This window comes from Neoarius graeffei, chromosome 16 (assembly GCF_027579695.1).
Source record: "Neoarius graeffei isolate fNeoGra1 chromosome 16, fNeoGra1.pri, whole genome shotgun sequence".
Classification (NCBI taxonomy): Eukaryota; Metazoa; Chordata; class Actinopteri; order Siluriformes; family Ariidae; genus Neoarius; species Neoarius graeffei.
In genome coordinates this window covers 2,704,620-2,727,158 of record NC_083584.1, presented here as the reverse complement: position 1 = coordinate 2,727,158, position 22,539 = coordinate 2,704,620, and the positions used below count along the sequence as shown (strand labels likewise).

General features: G+C 42.6%; 1 protein-coding gene, 2 long non-coding RNA genes and 1 other non-coding gene across 4 annotated transcripts; 2 read left to right on the top strand and 2 right to left on the bottom strand.

Annotated features, from left to right (window-relative positions):
* Positions 1 to 5,378: 5,378 nt before the first annotated feature.
* Positions 5,379 to 7,490, bottom strand: LOC132899886 (uncharacterized). The gene is made up of 2 exons (XR_009656725.1): positions 7,176 to 7,490; positions 5,379 to 6,061 (listed from the first exon to the last, which is right to left on the bottom strand). It is a non-coding gene; the product is annotated as an uncharacterized LOC132899886 (long non-coding RNA).
* Positions 7,491 to 8,584: 1,094 nt separating this feature from the next.
* On the bottom strand, positions 8,585 to 11,492 carry LOC132900309 (uncharacterized). Its single transcript, XR_009656770.1, has 2 exons — positions 10,809 to 11,492; positions 8,585 to 9,104 (listed from the first exon to the last, which is right to left on the bottom strand). It is a non-coding gene; the product is annotated as an uncharacterized LOC132900309 (long non-coding RNA).
* Positions 10,930 to 14,978, top strand: LOC132900308 (nucleoside diphosphate kinase B). Its single transcript, XM_060942307.1, has 5 exons — positions 10,930 to 11,038; positions 13,099 to 13,231; positions 14,022 to 14,123; positions 14,198 to 14,310; positions 14,777 to 14,978. Exons 2-5 carry the CDS (start codon positions 13,103 to 13,105, stop codon positions 14,892 to 14,894), a joined length of 462 nt encoding a protein of 153 aa, XP_060798290.1. The 5' UTR covers positions 10,930 to 11,038; positions 13,099 to 13,102; the 3' UTR covers positions 14,895 to 14,978.
* Positions 13,340 to 13,465, top strand: LOC132901055 (small nucleolar RNA SNORA49). Its single transcript, XR_009656833.1, has one exon. It is a non-coding gene; the product is annotated as a small nucleolar RNA SNORA49 (small nucleolar RNA).
* Positions 14,979 to 22,539: the final 7,561 nt, after the last annotated feature.

Genomic DNA, 22,539 nt, shown 5'->3' with positions numbered 1-22,539 from the left:
TTGTTGTTGTTGTGAACGAGCAGGTTGCCAGAGGTCTGTAACTAGGGTCTGTATCGTAGGATATGGACCCGCTCGCCAGCCAATCAGAGCGCAGGATTTGATGGAAACCAGACCGCAAAAAAAAAACCCTTATTATTAACTAGGCATCATCCTGACACCCCTTTCCCTAATGAAAAATATTTTAATTATATAACTATTCTTCTTCTTCCAAAAAAAAGTTCAGGCCACCTTCTGGTGTATTATCAAATACTTATTACTTATGTTATTTAATCGTATTTAATATCTGACCCTTTGTACACGTTTATTTCCAGAACTGGGTGTGGTTCAGTGCCAGACACAATGAATATTAACTAAAAAGTTTAAAAAAAATCATTTTAGCACCCATACAGCATCTAAACATATTCACACTCAGTTTAGTTTATATAACACCTGTAAATGACTAATGAGACAGTAAACTCAGTGATACACATTACACACCTCTCAAACTGGGCAATTTAGTGTATTTAGATATTTTTCACTTCTGTTCTTCAGTGTGTATTTCATCTCATCTCATCTCATTATCTCTAGCCGCTTTATCCTTCTACAGGGTCGCAGGCAAGCTGGATCCTATCCCAGCTGACTACGGGCGAAAGGCGGGGTACACCCTGGACAAGTCGCCAGGTCATCACAGGGCTGACACATAGACACAGACAACCATTCACACTCACATTCACACCTACGCTCAATTTAGAGTCACCAGTTAACCTAACCTGCATGTCTTTGGACTGTGGGGGAAACCGGAGCACCCGGAGGAAACCCACGCGGACACGGGGAGAACATGCAAACTCCGCACAGAAAGGCCCTCGCCGGCCCCGGGGCTCGAACCCAGGACCTTCTTGCTGTGAGGCGACAGCGCTAACCACTACACCACCGTGCCTCCCAGTGTGTATTTCTTCTACCTTAATTAAAAAAATATATTGAATATTGAATAACTACAGCACCATGATATATATTGGATGAAATAAATATAATTGATATTGAATAATGTTTGGATTCCAAGCACAGGTTGTATGACTAAGAAATATACAGGAAAAAACCCACTGGTGCTTTTTTTTTTTGGGGGGGGGGAATAAAATTATCACGTTCATTTTGTTATTATTTAATTTCAAACATTAAGTATTGTGCATGTTTAAAAGGAGAAATCACGAATGTTGTTTATTACATAACTCTAAGAAATGTGTCGTGTGTAATATAAATATGACTAAAAATATGTTCATAAAGCTAATACATTTATGTGTAAATATTACAATGCATCAGTGTTTTAAACAATATATTTTTCTATTGACCATCTTATTAAAATAAATATACAGTGGTGCTTGAAAGTTTGTGAACCCTTTAGAATTTTCTATATTTCTGCACAAATATGACCTAAAACATCATCAGATTTTCACACAAGTCCTAAAAGTAGATAAAGAGAACCCAGTTAAACAAATGAGACAAAAATATTATACTTGGTCAATTATTTATTGAGGAAAATGATCCTTTCACAGATGGGATAAGGTTCTTAGGCTGGAATGCAGTGTTTTCCTTTCTCCAAACATAATGCTTCTCATTTAAACAAAGAAGTTCTATTTTGGTTTCATCCATTAACAAAACATTTTTCCAATAGCCTTCTGGCTTGTCCACGTGATCTTTAGCAAACTGCAGACGAGCAGCAATGTTCTTTTTGGAGAGCAGTGGCTTTCTCCTTGCAACCCTGCCATGCACACCATTGTTGTTCAGTGTTCTCCTGATGGTGGACTCATGAACATTAACATTAGCCAATGTGAGAGAGGCCTTCAGTTGCTTAGAAGTTACCCTGGGGTCCTTTGTGACCTCGCCGACTATTACACGCCTTGCTCTTGGAGTGATCTTTGTTGGTCGACCACTCCTGGGGAGGGTAACAATGGTCTTGAATTTCCGCCATTTGTACACAATCTGTCTGACTGTGGATTGGTGGAGTCCAAACTCTTTAGAGATGGTTTTGTAACCTTTTCCAGCCTGATGAGCATCAACAACGCTTTTTCTGAGGTCCTCAGAAATCTCCTTTGTTTGTGCCATGATTGTTGTTGTTGTTGTCTCCTTCGATCTCGAAAGATCATGGTGATCTGCGCCAGGGGTCATCCATCAGTTGTCAAGTTGCAGCGCCTAGTATGACTGTATAGGCCGATGCATGAGCCACACGGTCTGCTACATTTGCTGCAGGTGAAGTTGCTTGGTCAGGTGTCTGTGTCTTGGGCAGCACGGTGGTGTAGTGGTTAGCACGGTCGCCTCACAGCAAGAAGGTTCCGCGTTCGAACCCAGCGGCCGGTGAGGGCCTTTCTGTGTGGAGTTTGCATGTTCTCCCCGTGTCTGCGTGGGTTTCCTCCGGGTGCTCCGGTTTCCCCCACAATCCAAAGACATGCAGGTTAGGTTAATGTGGGGCGGCCTTGGGCTGAGGTGCCCTTGAGCGAGGTATCGAACCCCTGACTGCTCCCTGGGCGCTCTGGTGTGGCTGCCCACTGCTCTGAGTGTGTGCGTGTGTTCACTGCTTCAGATGGGTTAAATGCAGAGGATGAATTTCACTGTGCTTGAAGTGTGCATGTGACGGATAAAGATTCTTCTTTTTCTGTTAATACCGTCTGCAGTCTTCGCTGTTGTCGGAGCCTCCTCTACCCCCACCAGGTCTCTCTCCTTTCCTCGGCTTCCCCATCGATGGCCCTGGTAGTGGACCGCCAGCCGGTGCGGTCCACCGTGATACACTTCCACAAACATGTGTTGTGAAGATCAGACTTTGATAGATTCCTGTTCTTTAAAAAAACAGGGTGCCCACTCACACCTGATTGTCATCCCATTGATTGAAAACACCTGACTCTAATTTCACCTTCAAATTAACTGCTAATCCTAGAGGTTCACATACTTTTGCCACTCACAGATATGTAATATTGGATCATTTTCCTCAATAAATAAATGACCAAGTATAATATTTTTGTCTCATTTGTTTAACTGGGATCTCTTTATCTACTTTTAGGACTTGTGTGAAAATCTGATGATGTTTTAGGTCATATTTATGCAGAAATATAGAAAATTCTAAAGGGGTCACAAACTTTCAAGCACCACTGTCTGGGGGGAAATATTTAAATGGTTCTGCTCAAGGGGGAAAATTACTACGGAAGCGTATTAGGGCCACTTGGAGAAAATATTTTTTTCTAAATTCCGAGATTAAAAGTCGGAAATTTCAAGAAAAAACTCGAAATTCCGAGATTAAAAGTCGAAATTTTCGAGAAAAAAAGTCGAAATTTTCGAGATTAAAAGTCGAAATCTTCGAGAAAAAAAGTCGAAATCTTCGAGAAAAAAAGTCGAAATCTTCGAGATTAAAAGTTGAAATTTTCGAGAAAAAAAGTCGAAATTATGACATACAAAGAACGCATGCTCTAACTGCTGCCATGGCAACGAATGGCCACCGGAAAGGGAAGTCGTGGAAAGTGGCTGCCAACCGGCCTGGCCCTGAACATGTGAACTTAGCGACGTTGACTCTGAATGCAAGACACAAGGGATGCAGTTGAAAGGTAAGATTATCATTCTGTTCTGTTTGATGTTACATTGCGGATATGGTTAAGGGTACGCAATATCAATTAGGATCAGAAGCGACACTTACTACCATGCAGGCTGCATGCTACAACCACAAGGCGTACTGCTAGTTTAGAAACCTGGACATGACACTACCCTTAGTAGCCGATCATGTCCGAGTGCTAAACGTTTGTGCGTACAGTGAAACGACACACTTGGTGTCCGTATAATGACTGCAGAAACCCGTTTCATCTAGCGAGTATTGCTAATATTATGCTAACGCCACTACAGTGGGCCTGAGCCTCGTCTGTAGAGCAGAAGGGTTTCCAAGTCACCTCTAATATTTCAGTCTAGAGACATCAAACATATAATTTGCCTTGGCAGGCTAGATGAATAATTCCACTTGTACCTACCTGAAGTGTCATGAGTCCAGGAGTTAAATTCCTATTAAACGTTTTCTGGTGAGATTAGCCCACTGAATTGTTTTCGATTTGGATTAATTGGCTATGAAAGTAGTTTAATCAAGGAAGATAACGTTAGCCTAAATTTGGGCTCAGCATGGGATGACTTTTGATGTTATCAGGGAAGCCTGTGGGGATAAGATGGAACAGGCATATCTGTCCATACAATGTGATAGTAAAATATTGTGATTTCTACAGAAAGTATCATATGTGAACGTTCTGTTATGACTTTTCTCAGTTTAACGCACTGATTTTCATATTTTCCTGTATGAAGTAGTGTTATCACACATGAAAATTAAATACATGATGTCAGAAGCACTTTGCAAATATTATCTGGTGCTACTCAAATTCTTCAGTGTTATAATTTAATGCACTTGATCTGAGAATTAATAATGTATATATTTATTGTAGATTGATTCCAGCATCATAAACCTAATGACAGATGACTAGCTAAGGGAATATCTGCCTTCCTATGGTGACCAACTGGCTGTTTTTGGATACTGCAGACGGAAGGAAAAAGAACCCAGAAGTCACAAGTCAAAGGTCTTTGAGCGGCTTAAAGCAAAGATTGCAGGGAAAAAAAGCTGATCGTGTGTCTGAGAGTGAGTGTCAAACCACAGCAAGAAATGCTCAGAAGAATGAGAGAAAAATTGAATTGGGATGGTTGCATTTTAGGAAAGGGGAATTTGTGCAGGTACGAACCAAAAAAAGGAGGTGGAACCAGAAAAACGAGTGTTCAGAAGAAAAGTAAAAAAAATCAGACTTGATTGATAAAGCTGTGCAGTTGGTTTTTCCAGGTGGAAGAAATGCAGAGGGGAAGCTCGATGATTTTGACTGTGAGTTAACTGACTTTCAGCAGCATTCACTAGATGTTAGTGTCACCGCCTTGTTGACCACTTTTTTTTTTTGTATTTTGTTTTTGAGTTTACTTTACACACTTTAAGTGGCATGAACTTTAAGTGGTATGCTGCAGAGAATTGTGAATACCTGTTGTGTGCTTTAAGGACAACAAAATGCCTTCTAATAATGGATTAGGCCTACTGTTGTTGTTTTGTCTGCCTGGGAAGAGTTATTATCAGCAGAAAATTCCAGTTATCTTTATAAATAATTTCAGATGAGAGGTCATGGATTTTAGTCGGAATTACCAATGTATGACTACTTGTTTACATTTCTCATGGCAACCACTGTTTTACTCCATACAGTTGCTGTTTACAAAAAAAAAATCTTACTTTTGAAGGCTTCCTTCTGTAAAGATTTTAAGGTGGCATTACAGTTCCAATGAAATTATATAGTTTTGCATTCTTTGTATTGTGATCTTTTAAATATCTGAATAAATAATTCAGTTAAAACTTGTTAGGATTTTGCATTTTTATTCATATTTGCAAATGTTGAATGGTAGAACAAAATAACTTGACTGCTAATACATTTGATGTGAAAATAAGAAGCTACATCTTTTAAAGCAGGTATTACAAGTAAAAAAAAACATTTTAATTGGCAATCAGTTAAACTGCAATATTTCAAATCGTAAATAAAATGGGCAAAGGAAAAAACAAAAAGACATCTCTGAAATGGTCTGTGCCTGTTGAGGTGTCCACGACCATGGCAACCTTGACATCATGTGTATCTTGTGGATGTTACGGGATGCTTGAATACAGTACTATCTCACCTTACAACAGGTGACAAGACCGCGTCCAATAAAATTAATGATTTACATCAAGATCATTGTTTGTCAGCTGTCTGAGTGTGAGATACAGGTTAACTGTTTCAAATACATTTGTTAATGACAGATTATGCTCTGACATTAGGTCCACACAAATGTGAAACACATCCTCATCACATGGAAAGTCTTTGAACATACACTCTTCAAGGCAGACTTCAACTTTCTCCAGGTCCACATTCTGCAAATCGTCTCTGCCTCCGTACAGCTGAGGGACTGCATGTCATATGGAGGGACGTCCATGAGGTGAACGAGAGTTGTGGACTTGATGGACTCTGTGGTCATTCCAAGTCGATACAACCCCATCAACTTCTTCCTAGAGATCAGACATAATATTCAGTATATAAATTCTGTATTACAGTTTCAGTAACAGTATCCTGATTATTTAAGATGGAGTGGTTGAAATGGTTTCATTTGGGTGGGAGAGGGGGTGGGCACAATACAAACAAACCAGGAGCAGGGGTGTTGAAGTGGGAGGCAAAGTGGGATTCATTATCCAGGACCCAGTAGTAGGGGCCCTGGGTTAGGGATGGGACGTTTTTTTAGGCCGAGGCACTATTGTGTAATGCCATGTGTAACAAATTCTCAGATCAAGTGCATTAAATTATAACACTGAAGAATTTGAGTAGCACCAGATAATATTTGCAAAGTGCTTCTGACATCATGTATTTAATTTTCATGTGTGATAACACTACTTCATACAGGAAAATATGAAAATCAGTGCGTTAAACTGAGAAAAGTCATAACAGAATGTTCACATATGATACTTTCTGTAGAAATCACAATATTTTACTATCACATTGTATGGACAGATATGCCTGTTCCATCTTATCCCCACAGGCTTCCCTGATAACATCAAAAGTCATCCCATGCTGAGCCCAAATTTAGGCTAACGTTATCTTCCTTGATTAAACTACTTTCATAGCCAATTAATCCAAAACGAAAACAATTCAGTGGGCTAATCTCACCAGAAAACGTTTAATAGGAATTTAACTCCTGGACTCATGACACTTCAGGTAGGTACAAGTGGAATTATTCATCTAGCCTGCCGAGGCAAATTATATGTTTGATGTCTCTAGACTGAAATATTAGAGGTGACTTGGAAACCCTTCTGCTCTACAGACGAGGCTCAGGCCCAGTGTAGTGGCGTTAGCATAATATTAGCAATACTCGCTAGATGAAACGGGTTTCTGCAGTCATTATACGGACACCAAGTGTGTCGTTTCACTGTACGCACAGACGTTTAGCACTCGGACATGATCGGCTACTAAGGGTAGTGTCATGTCCAGGTTTCTAAACTAGCAGTACGCCTTGTGGTTGTAGCATGCAGCCTGCATGGTAGTAAGTGTCGCTTCTGATCCTAATTGATATTGCGTACCCTTAACCATATCCGCAATGTAACATCAAACAGAACAGAATGATAATCTTACCTTTCAACTGCATCCCTTGTGTCTTGCATTCAGAGTCAACGTCGCTAAGTTCACATGTTCAGGGCCAGGCCGGTTGGCAGCCACTTTCCACGACTTCCCTTTCCGGTGGCCATTCGTTGCCATGGCAGCAGTTAGAGCATGCGTTCTTTGTATGTCATAATTTCGACTTTTTTTCTCGAAAATTTCGACTTTTAATCTCGAAGATTTCGACTTTTAATCTCGGAATTTCAAGTTTTTTCTTGAAATTTCCGACTTTTAATCTCGGAATTTAGAAAAAAATATTTTCTCCAAGTGGCCCTAATACGCTTCCGTAGGGAAAATTACGACGGAGCATTAGGGCCATTCATGAAGGAGAAGATATTTTTTGATATGACGAGATTAAAGTCAACATGTCGACATTAAAGTCGGCATGTCGACATTAAACTCAAAATTCCGAGAATAAAGTTGAAATTGGATGTCGACTTTAATCTTGATGGGTCGACTTTAAACTCGACATGTCGACATTAAACTTGGAAATGTCGAGAATAAAGTTGATGTCAAGTCGACTTTAATCTCGACAAATACGTTAAATGTCGAGAAAAAAAGTTTTGTTTTTTTTTTCTGAGTTTTGCATGCAGAGAGAGCACTGCTCCACACTGAATCAGACCAAGGACTCAACATGCCACCCGTGGACAATTTGGTGAAATTATACTTTGGTATTGGATTAAGCAACAAAGAAATACTCGCTGTTTTAGCGCAGAACCACGGTGTGGTAATAAGTATTAGGACGCTGAAAAGATTGTGCCAAAAACTCCGTCTTTTTAGGAGGAAAAACTACACCGACTTAGAGGAAGTGGCCGCATTCTTGCAAAGCGCAATTACTGGAAATGGCCGGCAAGGATACCGATGGTTACACTTGCGAGCCATACAGCAAGGGTATGTTGTGTCCCAGGACACAATACGACAGCTTGTTAAGTTGCTTGATCCTGACGGTGTGGCGAAAAGGCGTGCGCGGCGCCTGAGTCGCAGGCAGTACCGCAACAAAGGTCCCAATGCGCTCTGGCATATGGCCCTAATGCTCCGTCGTAGTTCTCTGATCCTCAGTACACACAACTGCCTTAGTTTTTGTGAAGTATTATGTTCCAGGTTCACATTGCAGGTGCTGCTGTGATGAGATGTTTACTGTATGTATTGAAAGTGTTAATGAGCTAGAGTTTCTCTTTATATTTTTGTAAATCTTTATACCATTCTGTAATATTAAGGACGTTATATTAAAGGTTTAATGAGTTCATAAAAATGATCAATTTCATTTCTGAGTTGTGTTTTAACCTGTTCCCTAAAGTAAAGAGTGCACATATTAGACAAGCAAGGTGTTTAGAGGCTCCCCAAATTCAAAGAGTGTGTAAGGTGAATATACATATTGAGACAGCTTTGCAAGTACAAAAATATAGTCCTTTTATTTCCTATTCAAGCAGCTGCTCTGATCTGATCCAAGCCAAGCCGGTTACTGATTTTACATGACTTGAAGGGATTGCATATTGTTTTATTTCTTCTATTTACTGTTTATTTCAAACACTAAACCCTTCAATCACTAAACCCATTGATGCAGAGAATTTTCCACCCTTAAATGTGAGACAATATTTCAGTCCTCAATGAAGTGTACAGCTCAGCAGCAGAAAATGCATCTGTTGGAGCATTCCATCCATTTTCCTGCATCAGAAGACAACAGAGCTCAAATAAAGTCTCATCACATGGGTATTGACTTTTAAGGCTGCATTCCTCTTTACAAAGGGCCAGCTCCTCCATGTCAATTGTCTTGAGATGGTCCTCACCACCATACATCTGAGGGAGAGTGTACATCAAAATAGGGCGACCTCCAGTCACACCCTGGCCTGCCTTCACTGTCAACTTGTGTGAATTCCAGATTTGCACAACTTCATCAAGTTCAGCCTGCATAAAGACAAAATATTAGAATAAAAAAAACTTGCAGCAAAAGAAGTTGAGATTGAGAAGTTACACAAACATTGTGTGTGAAGAAGAGCAGGTGTAGTGGTAAAATTAGAGGTAGATAAAATTTGATCACATGTTGGTTGCAGTCTACAGCATCAGACGTACACTATTAAAATATATTCAAAATGTGTTTGAAGAAAATGTGATATTTTACATGGTCTCTAGTGCACAGATTTACTGATGCATTGTGATTTTGAATGTGAAACTTAAATTTTAGCACATAGGCCTTGCCGATCCAAATTGATTTTAAGTGCTCTACTATTAATAGGTGGATAAACAGGCCTACGCGCGCCCAAAAGATCCAATCAGCATGTGATACGTGTTTAATATTATTAAATTGCAGGAGATTATGTTAAAGGCCTAGAGTGTACGCCAACTTTGCCTGGATCAGATTCAAGAAGCAGAACTGAATCAGATTCTTGTCCAAGAAATCCCCGGCGAAATGTCCATCACGTTGGAGCGTTTGAAAGACATCGATCCAAAACTGCGCGCTCTGCCTCCTTAAGATTCCCCACCAGGACTCAATCCTCTGATTTGCTGTGCTACGCCCATAGAGAAAACTTCGATCTCTCGCAAAAGAATCCGAGTGGTTCCTGCGCAGGAAAATAAGCATGTTCTCGACATGCCCATTTTCGGTTCCTCTGTCAGCACGCAGTCGCTCTGGGCATCCTCCCAAACGAGCAGTGGATGATACGAAATAGTCTGCTATTACTTTGGGGTCGTTGTTTGTGGTGTAGGCCTCCATCCACACAATATAGCGACTAAATCCGTCAATGCAACCACTGATGGCAATGCCGTATGGCTTTAATTTATCGTATCCATCCATATGCCAGAGCGCATTGGGACCTTTGTTGCGGTACTGCCTGCGACTCAGGCGCCGCGCACGCCTTTTCGCCACACCGTCAGGATCAAGCAACTTAACAAGCTGTCGTATTGTGTCCTGGGACACAACATACCCTTGCTGTATGGCTCGCAAGTGTAACCATCGGTATCCTTGCCGGCCATTTCCAGTAATTGCGCTTTGCAAGAATGCGGCCACTTCCTCTAAGTCGGTGTAGTTTTTCCTCCTAAAAAGACGGAGTTTTTGGCACAATCTTTTCAGCGTCCTAATACTTATTACCACACCGTGGTTCTGCGCTAAAACAGCGAGTATTTCTTTGTTGCTTAATCCAATACCAAAGTATAATTTCACCAAATTGTCCACGGGTGGCATGTTGAGTCCTTGGTCTGATTCAGTGTGGAGCAGTGCTCTCTCTGCATGCAAAACTCAGAAAAAAAAAACAAAACTTTTTTTCTCGACATTTAACGTATTTGTCGAGATTAAAGTCGACTTGACATCAACTTTATTCTCGACATTTCCAAGTTTAATGTCGACATGTCGAGTTTAAAGTCGACCCATCAAGATTAAAGTCGACATCCAATTTCAACTTTATTCTCGGAATTTTGAGGTTAATGTCGACATGCCGACTTTAATGTCGACATGTTGACTTTAATCTCGTCATATCAAAAAATATCTTCTCCTTCATGAATGGCCCTAATGCTCCGTCGTAGAAAATCAATTCTGGTAAAAGAAAAAAAAGTTAAATAATTACGAAACAGTGCCGGATGTTTTAGTGATAAACTAATCAAGCCGCAAGAACTCACCCGGAAAATGGCGTCACCACGCTCATTTCATCAACCAATCAGATGAGAGATATCGCCTGCCGATCAAAGAACGCCTTGACCAGTCAAGAACGCGAATGCCCATTTCTTCTACTAAACCCCGCCCATTTTGTCGGCCCTTCCTATATAAACGCCCTGAGCGCGCAGCTGTGTCTCGCTCGCTCCCTTTCCGGCTCGGAGTGTTTCGGAGTGTCGCTCTCCCAGAGGACCAGGTGTGTACAGCCGGCCTGCGCCACCGCCGCGCTTTACTGCCTTATAAACTCATCCCGCTGCCGCAGCTCAGCCTGTAGTTACTGCCGGAGTTCTTGACCTTTTTCTATAATGTTAGCTCACAAGCTATAGCTAGCTATCGGCTGCTAAACCAGTCAGAGATTAATTAACATTACTTTGTGTTGCTGTAATGTCTTGTTTATGGCTGGATGTTAGTGCTTGGTGTGTAATAGAGGTTTAAAAGGCGCTGAAGCTAAGCTAACCGGCCGGTGTGTGATGCTAACCGGGTTAGCTCCTGAGGTAGCGCGCTTTCTGTCAGCAGCTCTGCTCCACGCAGCCTCGGCTCGCACGCGCACAGTTAGCACTGGACGCCGCCGAGAGCTCGGAAAATCTCGCGAGAATATACGTGAACTTTAAAATGGCGTCGCTTAAACGTGCAGTAAAGATCCTCATTGTGCTCCTGTTCTGTCCTTTAATAGCTGGCTGGATGCTTTAAAAAAACTTGACCGTTTATTGTTAGATACAGAAAGTGTTTTTTTGTTTTTTTAAATTTAATAAAGGCTTGAAAGAAAACAGGGACGAAATAAAAGCCTTCCTTGTATATTTTTTTTCCCACCTCCATCGTGGCCCCCCAGCTCAGCTCTCTCCTTCACTCCGGATGTGCACTACACTGCACCCATTTCTCTGATCAGCTCGGAGTTTAGTGTTTGGTCCTTTTTACAGGTTATACAATCATGGCAGTCTGTTAAGCCTTTTTAAATCAGGGACTCGATATAAACCGTGGCTGCTGAACAACCTGAGCACTGCTCTTTAACCTTCTCTAATTAAATCTCATTAGAGCAGAGGTTAATTATAAAGTGCTGCAGTGTTCTATAAGTGGTAACGAGGGTCAAACTCCCTGCACTATACTTGCCTCTCTGTCTCTATTAAAAAAAAAAAAGCAGCATGTGTGACTGTGATCTGCTCCAGTATACATACGGCACTGTGCAGAGTAAACTGTACCTGTGGGTCAGATAGTGGTGTGTAATGCTGATAAACTGCATTAGATCAACTCGGGTTAATATCCCTTTTCTCAAGGGTAGAGAAGAGCAAGTCCCAATCTCTGTTTCTGTATAAGTCTGCACTGTACAGGGTGATATTAAGCATCTGGTGCTGCTGTAAATTGGGGTGAGTAATACAGCTATAACAGTATCAATGAAGTTTATGCACTGCAAGTCCACTATAATGAATGCTTAGTATAAATTAAGTTCATGTCCTTGACTGACAATGAGTCAGTCTTCAAAAATGTTGCTGAGCCACCCCCCCCCGGAGACAAACAATAGGTACCCAAGTCCACAGTCAAGGTAACAATACGAATTAACACCGTAGAGCACAGGCTTAAGGACTCTTTGATTCAGACATGAAATAACCTCATCAGTGACATATGAATGAAGATTTAGAAAATGCACTGGGTGGACATTAACGGTATCATCCGTCACTTTCATAACCAACAAAGAAGTCATTGCCTCCGTTTGTGGTCCTTTAACTCGGCGAACTGCACTAGTGACTCAGGAGAAATTCATGATCAGGAGAATGCACATAAAATTGAAGCAGTCCAGGGTTACAGGTGTCTCTGGTTAGACCTGTTGGGACACTCCTGTAGTCTCAGACTGTAACAGCTTGTATATGGAGGTAATAAGGAACTGGAAGACGGGTGTGACAGGTCAAGGTGGTGTTTTTTTTTTTTTTATGTTTACTTTCATTTTTCAGTGACTTTAGGTTTCACTCCACGTGTTGGAACTCTGGTTCCTGTCCATCCGAGAGACACTCGTTAATAGACAGGCAGTAATTATAGACCCAGGTGTAACTCGTTACCTACTGGTTCAACTTGAGTCCTCACTGCTCACAGCTGCTACTCGATCACGCTCTCAGTGTCTACAATAGGGTTGCAGTGTGAGACAGAGTCCTGTTGATCTTGTGGGGCTCCAGTGTTTCTGTAACGATTAGACTGGAGAGAGAGCTGGATTTCCTTTAGAATACTTTTAAGCTTTATTTTAAATTTAAGACTTTGGTGTCTCCTCAGTGTCATGGCTGCCAAGGCTGAACGCACCTTCATTGCCATCAAACCTGACGGAGTTCAGCGAGGACTCATCGGTGACATCATCAAACGCTTCGAGCAGAAAGGGTTCCGCCTCGTCGCCCTCAAGTTCCTGCAGGTGTGTGAGACCATCACGCTGTGTTCACACTAACATTTCTGCCTCAGATGCTCTATACAGATAACACTTAGCTAGGTGTGAAGGCCACACCCATTCAGTGTAATGACTCCTCCCCTTCCTTACTCCAGCCACTCTGACTCGGTGATGTGGTCTGGCATTGATGGGGAGATATGAACCGCTCCACTGCACACTTTCACTGTCAGTCAGTGCAGGATTAGCGGTGGAGCGAACATGCTAACCACTAGCCTGTGTGCTAACGGCTAACACGTGAGCCTTGCTACTGAATGTCTATCGTTGTATAAACTATTCACGAGTGACCTTATCCATCATGGTGTCCTGCTTGTTAGCTGTGATACTGATTAATCAGCCGCAGTAATGTAGTGAGGCAGGCAGGTGTCGGTCAAATGTTCCAGCAGGTCATGGATCAGATGAACTTCCTGTACTGAAGGAGGAAACTTCTCAGGAGTCCTGTTTACTGAATTAAAACCATTTCATATGAAACGTTGTAGCAGAACTTCCTTCTGTTAGGACCCGCCCACTTCAGGGCAGGATGATGTTGGAAAGTAATAAACACCACAGAGCTACAGACATCTCCGCTGTCCTGTTCCTCTCATCAGTGGCTTACTAACACTCTGTTTATTAAGGAGTGGTGTGTAGGTTTTATTCCTGTGTAGTTAATTTCTGAACTTGTTACTGATCTCATCTCGTTGCTAAGAAACCACGTGAGGGTGAACAACTCTGTCCTGAAGATGTCAGAAAACTGAAAGTCCATTAATGTTTGTAAACGCAGGCGTCTGAGGAGCTGTTGAAGCAGCACTACATCGACCTGAAGGACCGCCCCTTTTACCCCGGCCTCGTCAAATACATGAGTTCTGGACCCGTCGTTGCCATGGTGAGGAGTTCACCTGTAACATACAGCACTGTCTTCCACATTAGCACAGGATCATGCTAAGTGTGTGTGTGTAGGTGTGGGAGGGTCTGAACGTGGTGAAGACGGGCCGTGTGATGCTGGGGGAGACGAACCCGGCCGACTCCAAGCCCGGCACCATCAGAGGAGACTTCTGTATCGAAGTGGGCAGGTGAGTTAACGAGCTCGTTAATTACAGGTGCTGTGTTCAGGTCCCATTTCCTGACTTCATTAGTGTCGCTGAGCTGTAGGTGGTTTGGGACGCAGCCGGAGTCGATTGTTGTGTAAACTAGTTTTTCTAGCTGGCTATCTAGAAACTGTCCTACAGGGTCCTAGTGCAAGTCTGATTGGGTTCTGGGTTTTTTTTTTTTCTCCCCAGGAAGTGTTCGTGTTCTCCAGTTAACATATTAAAACCTTACACTTAACCCCTTCTGCCTTTTTTTTTCCCTTCTCTCCCTTCCCCCAATAAGCGTTGCTAGAAAATGGAGTGTTCTTACTGGTAATGTTAACACTGTATGGCGTATTACCTGTAATGCTCTTTTTATAAATGGAACAATAGAAATCTGCCCCTGAACGCTTCAGTGTGTTTGGGACATAACACTGTGTGTGTGTGTGTGTGCGTGCGCGCGCGCGTGCAGGAACATCATCCATGGCAGCGATTCTGTGGAAAGTGCTAATAAAGAGATCGCTCTGTGGTTTAAACCCGAGGAGCTCGTCTGCTTCAAGAGCTGCGCTTCCGATTGGATCTATGAGTGAAGTGGACCAGACTGTCTCCATTCCGCTCAGTCCAACACCCCCCGTTTATACGAAACACTTAATAAAGTGTTTACAGAAACCTTTCACCTGTTCAGTGTCTGTCTCTCACACACAGTTCTGTATTGTTGAGTGATGTATTATGTTCACTAAACACTGTGTATTACACACTTTAACACACCCTCCTGTATGATCTTTCTGCTCTTGTTATAGGGGGTGTGGCCATGTGTTCCTTAATAGGTCACATGACCATAGCGTACCTGTGCTACAAACTGGGTTTCCCTGATTTATGATGGGGGGAAGCAGTGACAGGGAGGGAAGAATGAAAAAGGATGGAGGTAAACATGAAGTCTGAGGGGGAAGAAATGCTGAAGATGTATGGAGCAAAATTATTAAACAGGAAGTGGATAAAGGAAAAGAGGAATAAAGTGTATGTGGGACTTTTTGGGGCACATTTTACTGTAAGCATTTTGTTTTAAATTTACATGGTTGAGTATAATTTCGCAGCACTAACAGCTCATTCATCAGAGGGTTTTTTTGTTTTATATACAATCCCGATTCCAAAAAAGTTGGGACAAAAAACAAATTGTAAATAAAAACGGAATGCAATAATTTACAAATCTCAAACTGATACTGTATTCACAGAACACAGACAACATATCAAATGTCGAAAGTGAGACATTTTGAAATTTCATGCCAGCAACACATCTCAAAAAAGTTGGGACAGGGGCAATAAGAGGCTGGAAAAGTTAAAGGTACAAAAAAGGAACAGCTGGAGGACCAAATTGCAACTCATTAGGTCAATTGGCAATAGGTCATTAACATGACTGGGTATAAAAAGAGCATCTTGGAGTGGCAGCGGCTCTCAGAAGTAAAGATGGGAAGAGGATCACCAATCCCCCTAATTCTGCGCCGACAAATAGTGGAGCAATATCAGAAAGGAGTTCGACAGTGTAAAATTGCAAAGAGTTTGAACATATCATCATCTACAGTGCATAATATCATCAAAAGATTCAGAGAATCTGGAAGAATCTCTGTGCGTAAGGGTCAAGGCCGGAAAACCATACTGGGTGCCCGTGATCTTCGGGCCCTTAGACGGCACTGCATCACATACAGGCATGCTTCTGTATTGGAAATCACAAAATGGGCTCAGGAATATTTCCAGAGAACATTATCTGTGAACACAATTCACCGTGCCATCCGCCGTTGCCAGCTAAAACTCTATAGTTCAAAGAAGAAGCCGTATCTAAACATGATCCAGAAGCGCAGATGTCTTCTCTGGGCCAAGGCTCATTTAAAATGGACTGTGGCAAAGTGGAAAACTGTTCTGTGGTCAGACGAATCAAAATTTGAAGTTCTTTATGGAAATCAGGGACGCTGTGTCATTCGGACTAAAGAGGAGAAGGACGACCCAAGTTGTTATCAGCGCTCAGTTCAGAAGCCTGCATCTCTGATGGTATGGGGTTGCATTAGTGCGTGTGGCATGGGCAGCTTACACATCTGGAAAGACACCATCAATGCTGAAAGGTATATCCAGGTTCTAGAGCAACATATGCTCCCATCCAGACGACGTCTCTTTCAGGGAAGACCTTGCATTTTCCAACATGACAATGCCAAACCACATACTGCATCAATTACAGCATCATGGCTGCGTAGAAGAAGGGTCCGGGTACTGAACTGGCCAGCCTGCAGTCCAGATCTTTCACCCATAGAAAACATTTCGCGCATCATAAAACGGAAGATACGACAAAAAAGACCTAAGACAGTTGAGCAACTAGAATCCTACATTAGACAAGAATGGGTTAACATTCCTATCCCTGAACTTGAGCAACTTGTCTCCTCAGTCCCCAGACGTTTACAGACTGTTGTAAAGAGAAAAGGGGATGTCTCACAGTGGTAAACATGGCCTTGTCCCAACTTTTTTGAGATGTGTTGTTGTCATGAAATTTAAAATCACCTAATTTTTCTCTTTAAATGATACATTTTCTCAGTTTAAACATTTGATATGTCATCTATGTTCTATTCTGAATAAAATATGGAATTTTGAAACTTCCACATCATTGCATTCCGTTTTTATTTACAATTTGTACTTTGTCCCAACTTTTTTGGAATCGGGGTTGTAAACACAGGATAGAACACACAGGGAATGTTGGAGAGATGTTAATTTCAGTTCCCGTGTGTTTCTGATCCAATTAAATTAACATGCAGCAGAACAAATTTTGTAGTGAGAAAAATGAAACAGTTTGATCTGGTACATAATAAAATGTGATGCTGCTGATAAACATGAAGTTTATTTTTATAAATAAATACTTTTCTGAGACTGAGCTCTGGCACTTGAGCCAGTGCAGAATCACCCCGTATGATCTTAAAAAAATTGCTCAGCTTCTCATCTCATCTCATTATCTGTAGCCGCTTTATCCTGTTCTACAGGGTCGCAGGCGAGCTGGATCCTATCCCAGCTGACTACGGGCGAAAGGCGGGGTTCACCCTGGACAAGTCGCCAGGTCATCACAGGGCTGCACATAGACACAGACAACCATTCACACTCACACCTACGCTCAATTTAGAGTCACCAGTTAACCTAACCTGCATGTCTTTGGACTGTGGGGGAAACCGGAGCACCCGGAGGAAACCCACACGGACACAGGGAGAACATGCAAACTCCGCACAGAAAGGCCCTCGCCGGCCACGGGGCTCGAACCCGGACCTTCTTGCTGTGAGGCGACAGCGCTAACCACTACACCACCGTGCCGTCCTCTGCTCAGCTTTAGGATAGATATTATTTTAATATACAGCAAATAAAATCAATCCTAACAGAAAAGTCTACAGTATGTAAACATTTCAAAATTGAAAATGGGGAATAAAAAGTGAGAAAGAAAAACAGATCATGAACATGTGTTGCCAGGCAAAACAAACCTCGCCCGGCAGCACGCGTTTTATACCTATATGTTGATAATGGTAATATTTCTCAATCATCAGCTGTCAGGTTACAGTCCTATGAAAATCTGTGACCTTGAATTTGACCTTTCAAGGTCAAAAATCATGGTGCCAAATGAAAGCCCATATGGGAGTTCCTATATGCTTATAATAGTAAACATTGTCTATCAGCAACAGTTTTTGAGTTATAATGGAAAATGTTATTTTGATCAAAAGGTTGACCTTTCTGGTGACCTTGACCTTCACCTTGACCCAATTACCCCCAAAATTTAATCAGGTAATCTACAAACCATTGCCCACCTACGCTGAAAATTTGAAGTCAATTGGTGCAACTGTCCAGATGCTAGATTGTTAACAGACACACAAACAAACAAAGAAACAAAAGATTGAAAGAAAACTATGAAAGTGAGCCATCATGTAGCATCTCAATGGAAGCAGAATTGAAAGATGAACATTTTGGAATTGGTTTGAAGTAAATATAATGAACATGAAGGAAGATATCATGAAAACATTTTTTGACCTTTTTGGTGACCTTGACCGGATGACCGTCAAAATGTTGGAGGTTCTATCTGAGACCAATGCCCATCTATCCTGAAAGTTTCATGAAGACTGATCCAACCATTTTCCTGTAATGTTGCTAACAAAAAAACCCAACCGAAAACAATACCACGCTAGCTGGTGGATTCTGTCCTGGGCGGGTAATAAAAGAGTAAAGAGAGGATGGAGGATGGAGGATCCTCCAGGAGAAAAATGAGACAGAAAAAGAAAACCAGGAGGAAAACGATGGAGTGAGAGAAGATGGCGTGCTTATCGCCCTCTGGTGGAGATGTGAGGTGTAACACTGAAGATGTCCAACAGTGTGGATTCTCTCAGGTTCTCGGTTATCTATAGGAATATTACAGCCTGTGGCCAACATCTGGAACATCTGGCTCCCCAACCCGACTATGCTCACGGTGATGCCAGTCATAAAGGTGATGCTGGTTTATAAACGTCACGTTGCATGAATTAATTTTGTTCTGATGTGAGTGTGAGGTGTGTGTTCTCTTACTGACGCACAATAATCTCTTCATAGCAATCTAAATATTTACACTAAAACAGGACGAGTGTCTTCACTAAAGAGCTGCTCTTCATGTTTTTAACACAACCGAGTGTCAGTCAGAGAGAAAATTGTTGATTAATACGAATAAAATCTCCAAATGGATCCCACTCAGTATCAGGGTGAAGTCTAGCATTCCTTTACTTATGCAAAAGTGTTGGAGTTATTTCTCCATGTTTGATGATGAGATGGTGGATTAATGCAACTTTTTTTTGTGAATGAATCTCATCTCATTATCTGTAGCCGCTTTATCCTGTTCTACAGGGTCGCGGGCGAGCTGGATCCTATCCCAGCTGACTACGGGCGAAAGGCGGGGTTCACCCTGGACAAGTCGCCAGGTCATCACAGGGCCGACACATAGACACAGACAACCATTCACACTCACATTCACACCTACGCTCAATTTAGAGTCACCAGTTAACCTAACCTGCATGTCTTTGGACTGTGGGGGAAACCGGAGCACCCGGAGGAAACCCACGCGGACACGGGGAGAACATGCAAACTCCGCACAGAGGGGCCCTCGCCGGCCACGGGGCTCGAACCCGGACCTTCTTGCTGTGAGGCGACAGCGCTAACCACTACACCACCGTGCCGCCGTGAATGAATCTGTAAAAATAAAATAACGTATAAAGTAATAAAGGTCTATTTTTATAGACGTAGAACCGCATGATTGTTTAATATTCTTGAAGAAATCTGTTGTTCATAATTTTTACATTAATTGTTATAGAAAAAGTTACAGAATGCAGAAGAATGTGTGGCAGGAAACACACCCACGCACACACACACACACACACACACACACACACACACACACACACACACACACACACGATCTGCGAACTTGCAAACCTTGAGTGTGAAAGTAAACTGATGCTCCAGTGAAAAAATGTCGACTCTGAGGTTTTGTTCTTATTTTGTAGCTCTTAAGAACATCAGAGTGTTGGAGTCTTCATGTGGAGGAACCAGAGAAGAACAGAGTGCTGTAGCCCTCAGGAGTAAGAGCTTGAGGAGATCAGGAGTCTGTACACACAGTGGAACTTAAAAGTTTGTGAACCCTTTAGAATTTTCTAGATTTCTGCATAAATTTGATCAAAAACATCATCAGATTTTCAAACACGTCCTAAAAGTAGATGAAGAACCCAATTAAACAACTGAGACTAAAATATTACACTCTGTCATTTATTTATTGAGGAAAATGATTCAGTGTTACAGGTCACTGAGTGGTAAAAGTATGTGAACCCTTGTTTTCAGTATCTGCAGTGACCCCCCTGTGCAGCAATAACTGCAGCTGAATGTTTGCTGTAACTGTGGATCAGATCCTGAACATCGTCCTGGAGGAGTTTGATCCCGTTCCTCTGTACAGAGCAGTTTCAGCTCTGGGATGTTGGTGTTTCCTCACATGAGCTGCTCACACAACATTTCTACTGGATTAAGGTCAGGACTTTGACTTGGCCATTCCAAAACATTCACTTTATTCTTCTTTAACGATCTTCAGTAGAATGCTGTGTGTGTTTCGGGTCGTTGTCTTGCTGCATGACCCACTGTCTCTTGAAATTCAGTTCATGGACAGATGTCCTGACATTTTCCTTTAGAATTCACTGGTATAATTCAGAATTCATTGTTCCATCAATGATGGCGGGCCGTTCTGGTCCAGATGCAGCAAAACAGGCCCAAACCATGATACTACCACCACCATGTTTCACAGATGGGATAAGGTTCTTATGCTGGAATGCAGTGTTTTCCTTTCTCCAAACATAACGCTTCTCATTTAAACTAGAAAATTCTATTTTAGTCTCTTCCATCCACTAAAGTTTCCCAATAGCCTTCTGGCTTGTCCACATGATCTTTACCAAACTGTAGTTGTGCAGCGATGTTCTTTTTGGAGAGCAGTGGCTTTCTCCTGACAGTCCTGCCACACACACCATTGGTGTTCAGTGTTCTCCTGATGGTGGACTCATGAGCATGAACATCAGCCAATGTGAGAGAGGCCTTCAGTTGTTTTGGAGTTACTCTGGGTTCCTCTGTGACCTCGTGGACTGTTACACGCCTTGCTCTTGGAGTGAAGTTTGTTGGTCCACTCCTGAGGAGGGTCACAGTGATCCTGAACTTCCTCCATCTGTCTGACTGTGGATTGGTGGAGTCCAAACTCTTTACAGATGGTTTTCTGACCTTTTTCCAGCCTGATGAGCTTCAACATCTCTTTATTTGATGTCCTCAGAAATCTCATTTGTTTGTGCCATGATACACTTCCACAAATGTGTTGTGAAGATCAGACTTTGATAGATCCCTGTTCTTTAATAAAACAGGGTGAACACTCACCCGATTGTCCCCACTGACTGAAAACCTGACTCTAATTTCACCTTCAATTTAATTCCTAATCCTAGGAGTGCACATACTTTTGCCACTCACAGATATGTAATATTGGATCATTTTCCTCAATAAATAAATGGCTGAGTGTAACATTTCTGTCTCACTTTTTAAGTTGGGTTCTTTATCTACTTTAGGACTTGTGCACCCGGCCCAGACGGTGTGTGACCCTCCTGTCTGAAGGTCTGTGCTGATCAGCTGGCCCCCATCTTACCCAGATCTTCAAGAGATCCCTGGAGCTGTGTGAAGTCCCCTCATGCTTCAAACGCCCCACAGTAATCCCGGTTCCCAAGAAAACCACCATCACAGGACTGAATGACTACAGGCCTGTAGCCCTCACATCTGTAGTCATGAAGTCCTTTGAGAGACTGGTGTTGTCACACCTGAAGGACATCACAGACCCCCTGCTGGACCCTCTGCAGTTTGCCTACCGGGCAAACAGGTCAGCGGATGATGCAATCAATATGGGACTGCACTACATCCTGCAACACTTTGACTCTGCAGGGACGTACGCCAGGATCCTGTTCGTGGACTTCAGTTCGGCGTTCAACACCATCGTTCCAGATATCCTTCACACCAAGCTCACCCAGCTCACTGTGCCCTCCTCCACCTGTCAGTGGATTATAAACTTCCTGACTGACAGGAAGCAGCAGGTGAGGCTGGGGAGCATCACATCCAGCACCCGGACTATCAGCACTGGCGCCCCCCAGGGGTGTGTGCTCTCCCCACTGCTATTCTCCCTTTACACCAACGACTGCACCTCAAGAGACCTGTCTGTTAAACTCCTGACATTTGCAGACGACACAACGGTCATCAGCCTCATCCGGGACGGTGACAAGTCTGCATACAGACGGGAGGTTGAACGGCTGGTCTGTTGGTGCGGTCAGAACAATCTGGAGCTGAACACGCTCAAAACTGTGGAGATGACAGTGGACTTTAGGAGGAGCCCCCCCACCCTGCCGCCCATCACCATCACCAACAACACTGTGACTGCTGTTGAAACCTTCAGGTTTCTGGGCTCCACAATCTCCCGGGACCTGAAGTGGGAGACCAACACAGTCACCATCATCAAAAAGGCCCAGCAGAGGTTGTACTTTCTGCACCAGCTCAGGAAGCTCAACCTGTCTAAGGAGCTGCTGATACAATTCTACTCTGCCATCATTCAGTCTGTTCTCTGCTCTTCCATCACTGTTTGGTTTGGATCGGTCACCAAGCAGAACAAGAACAGACTGCAATGGACAATAAGGT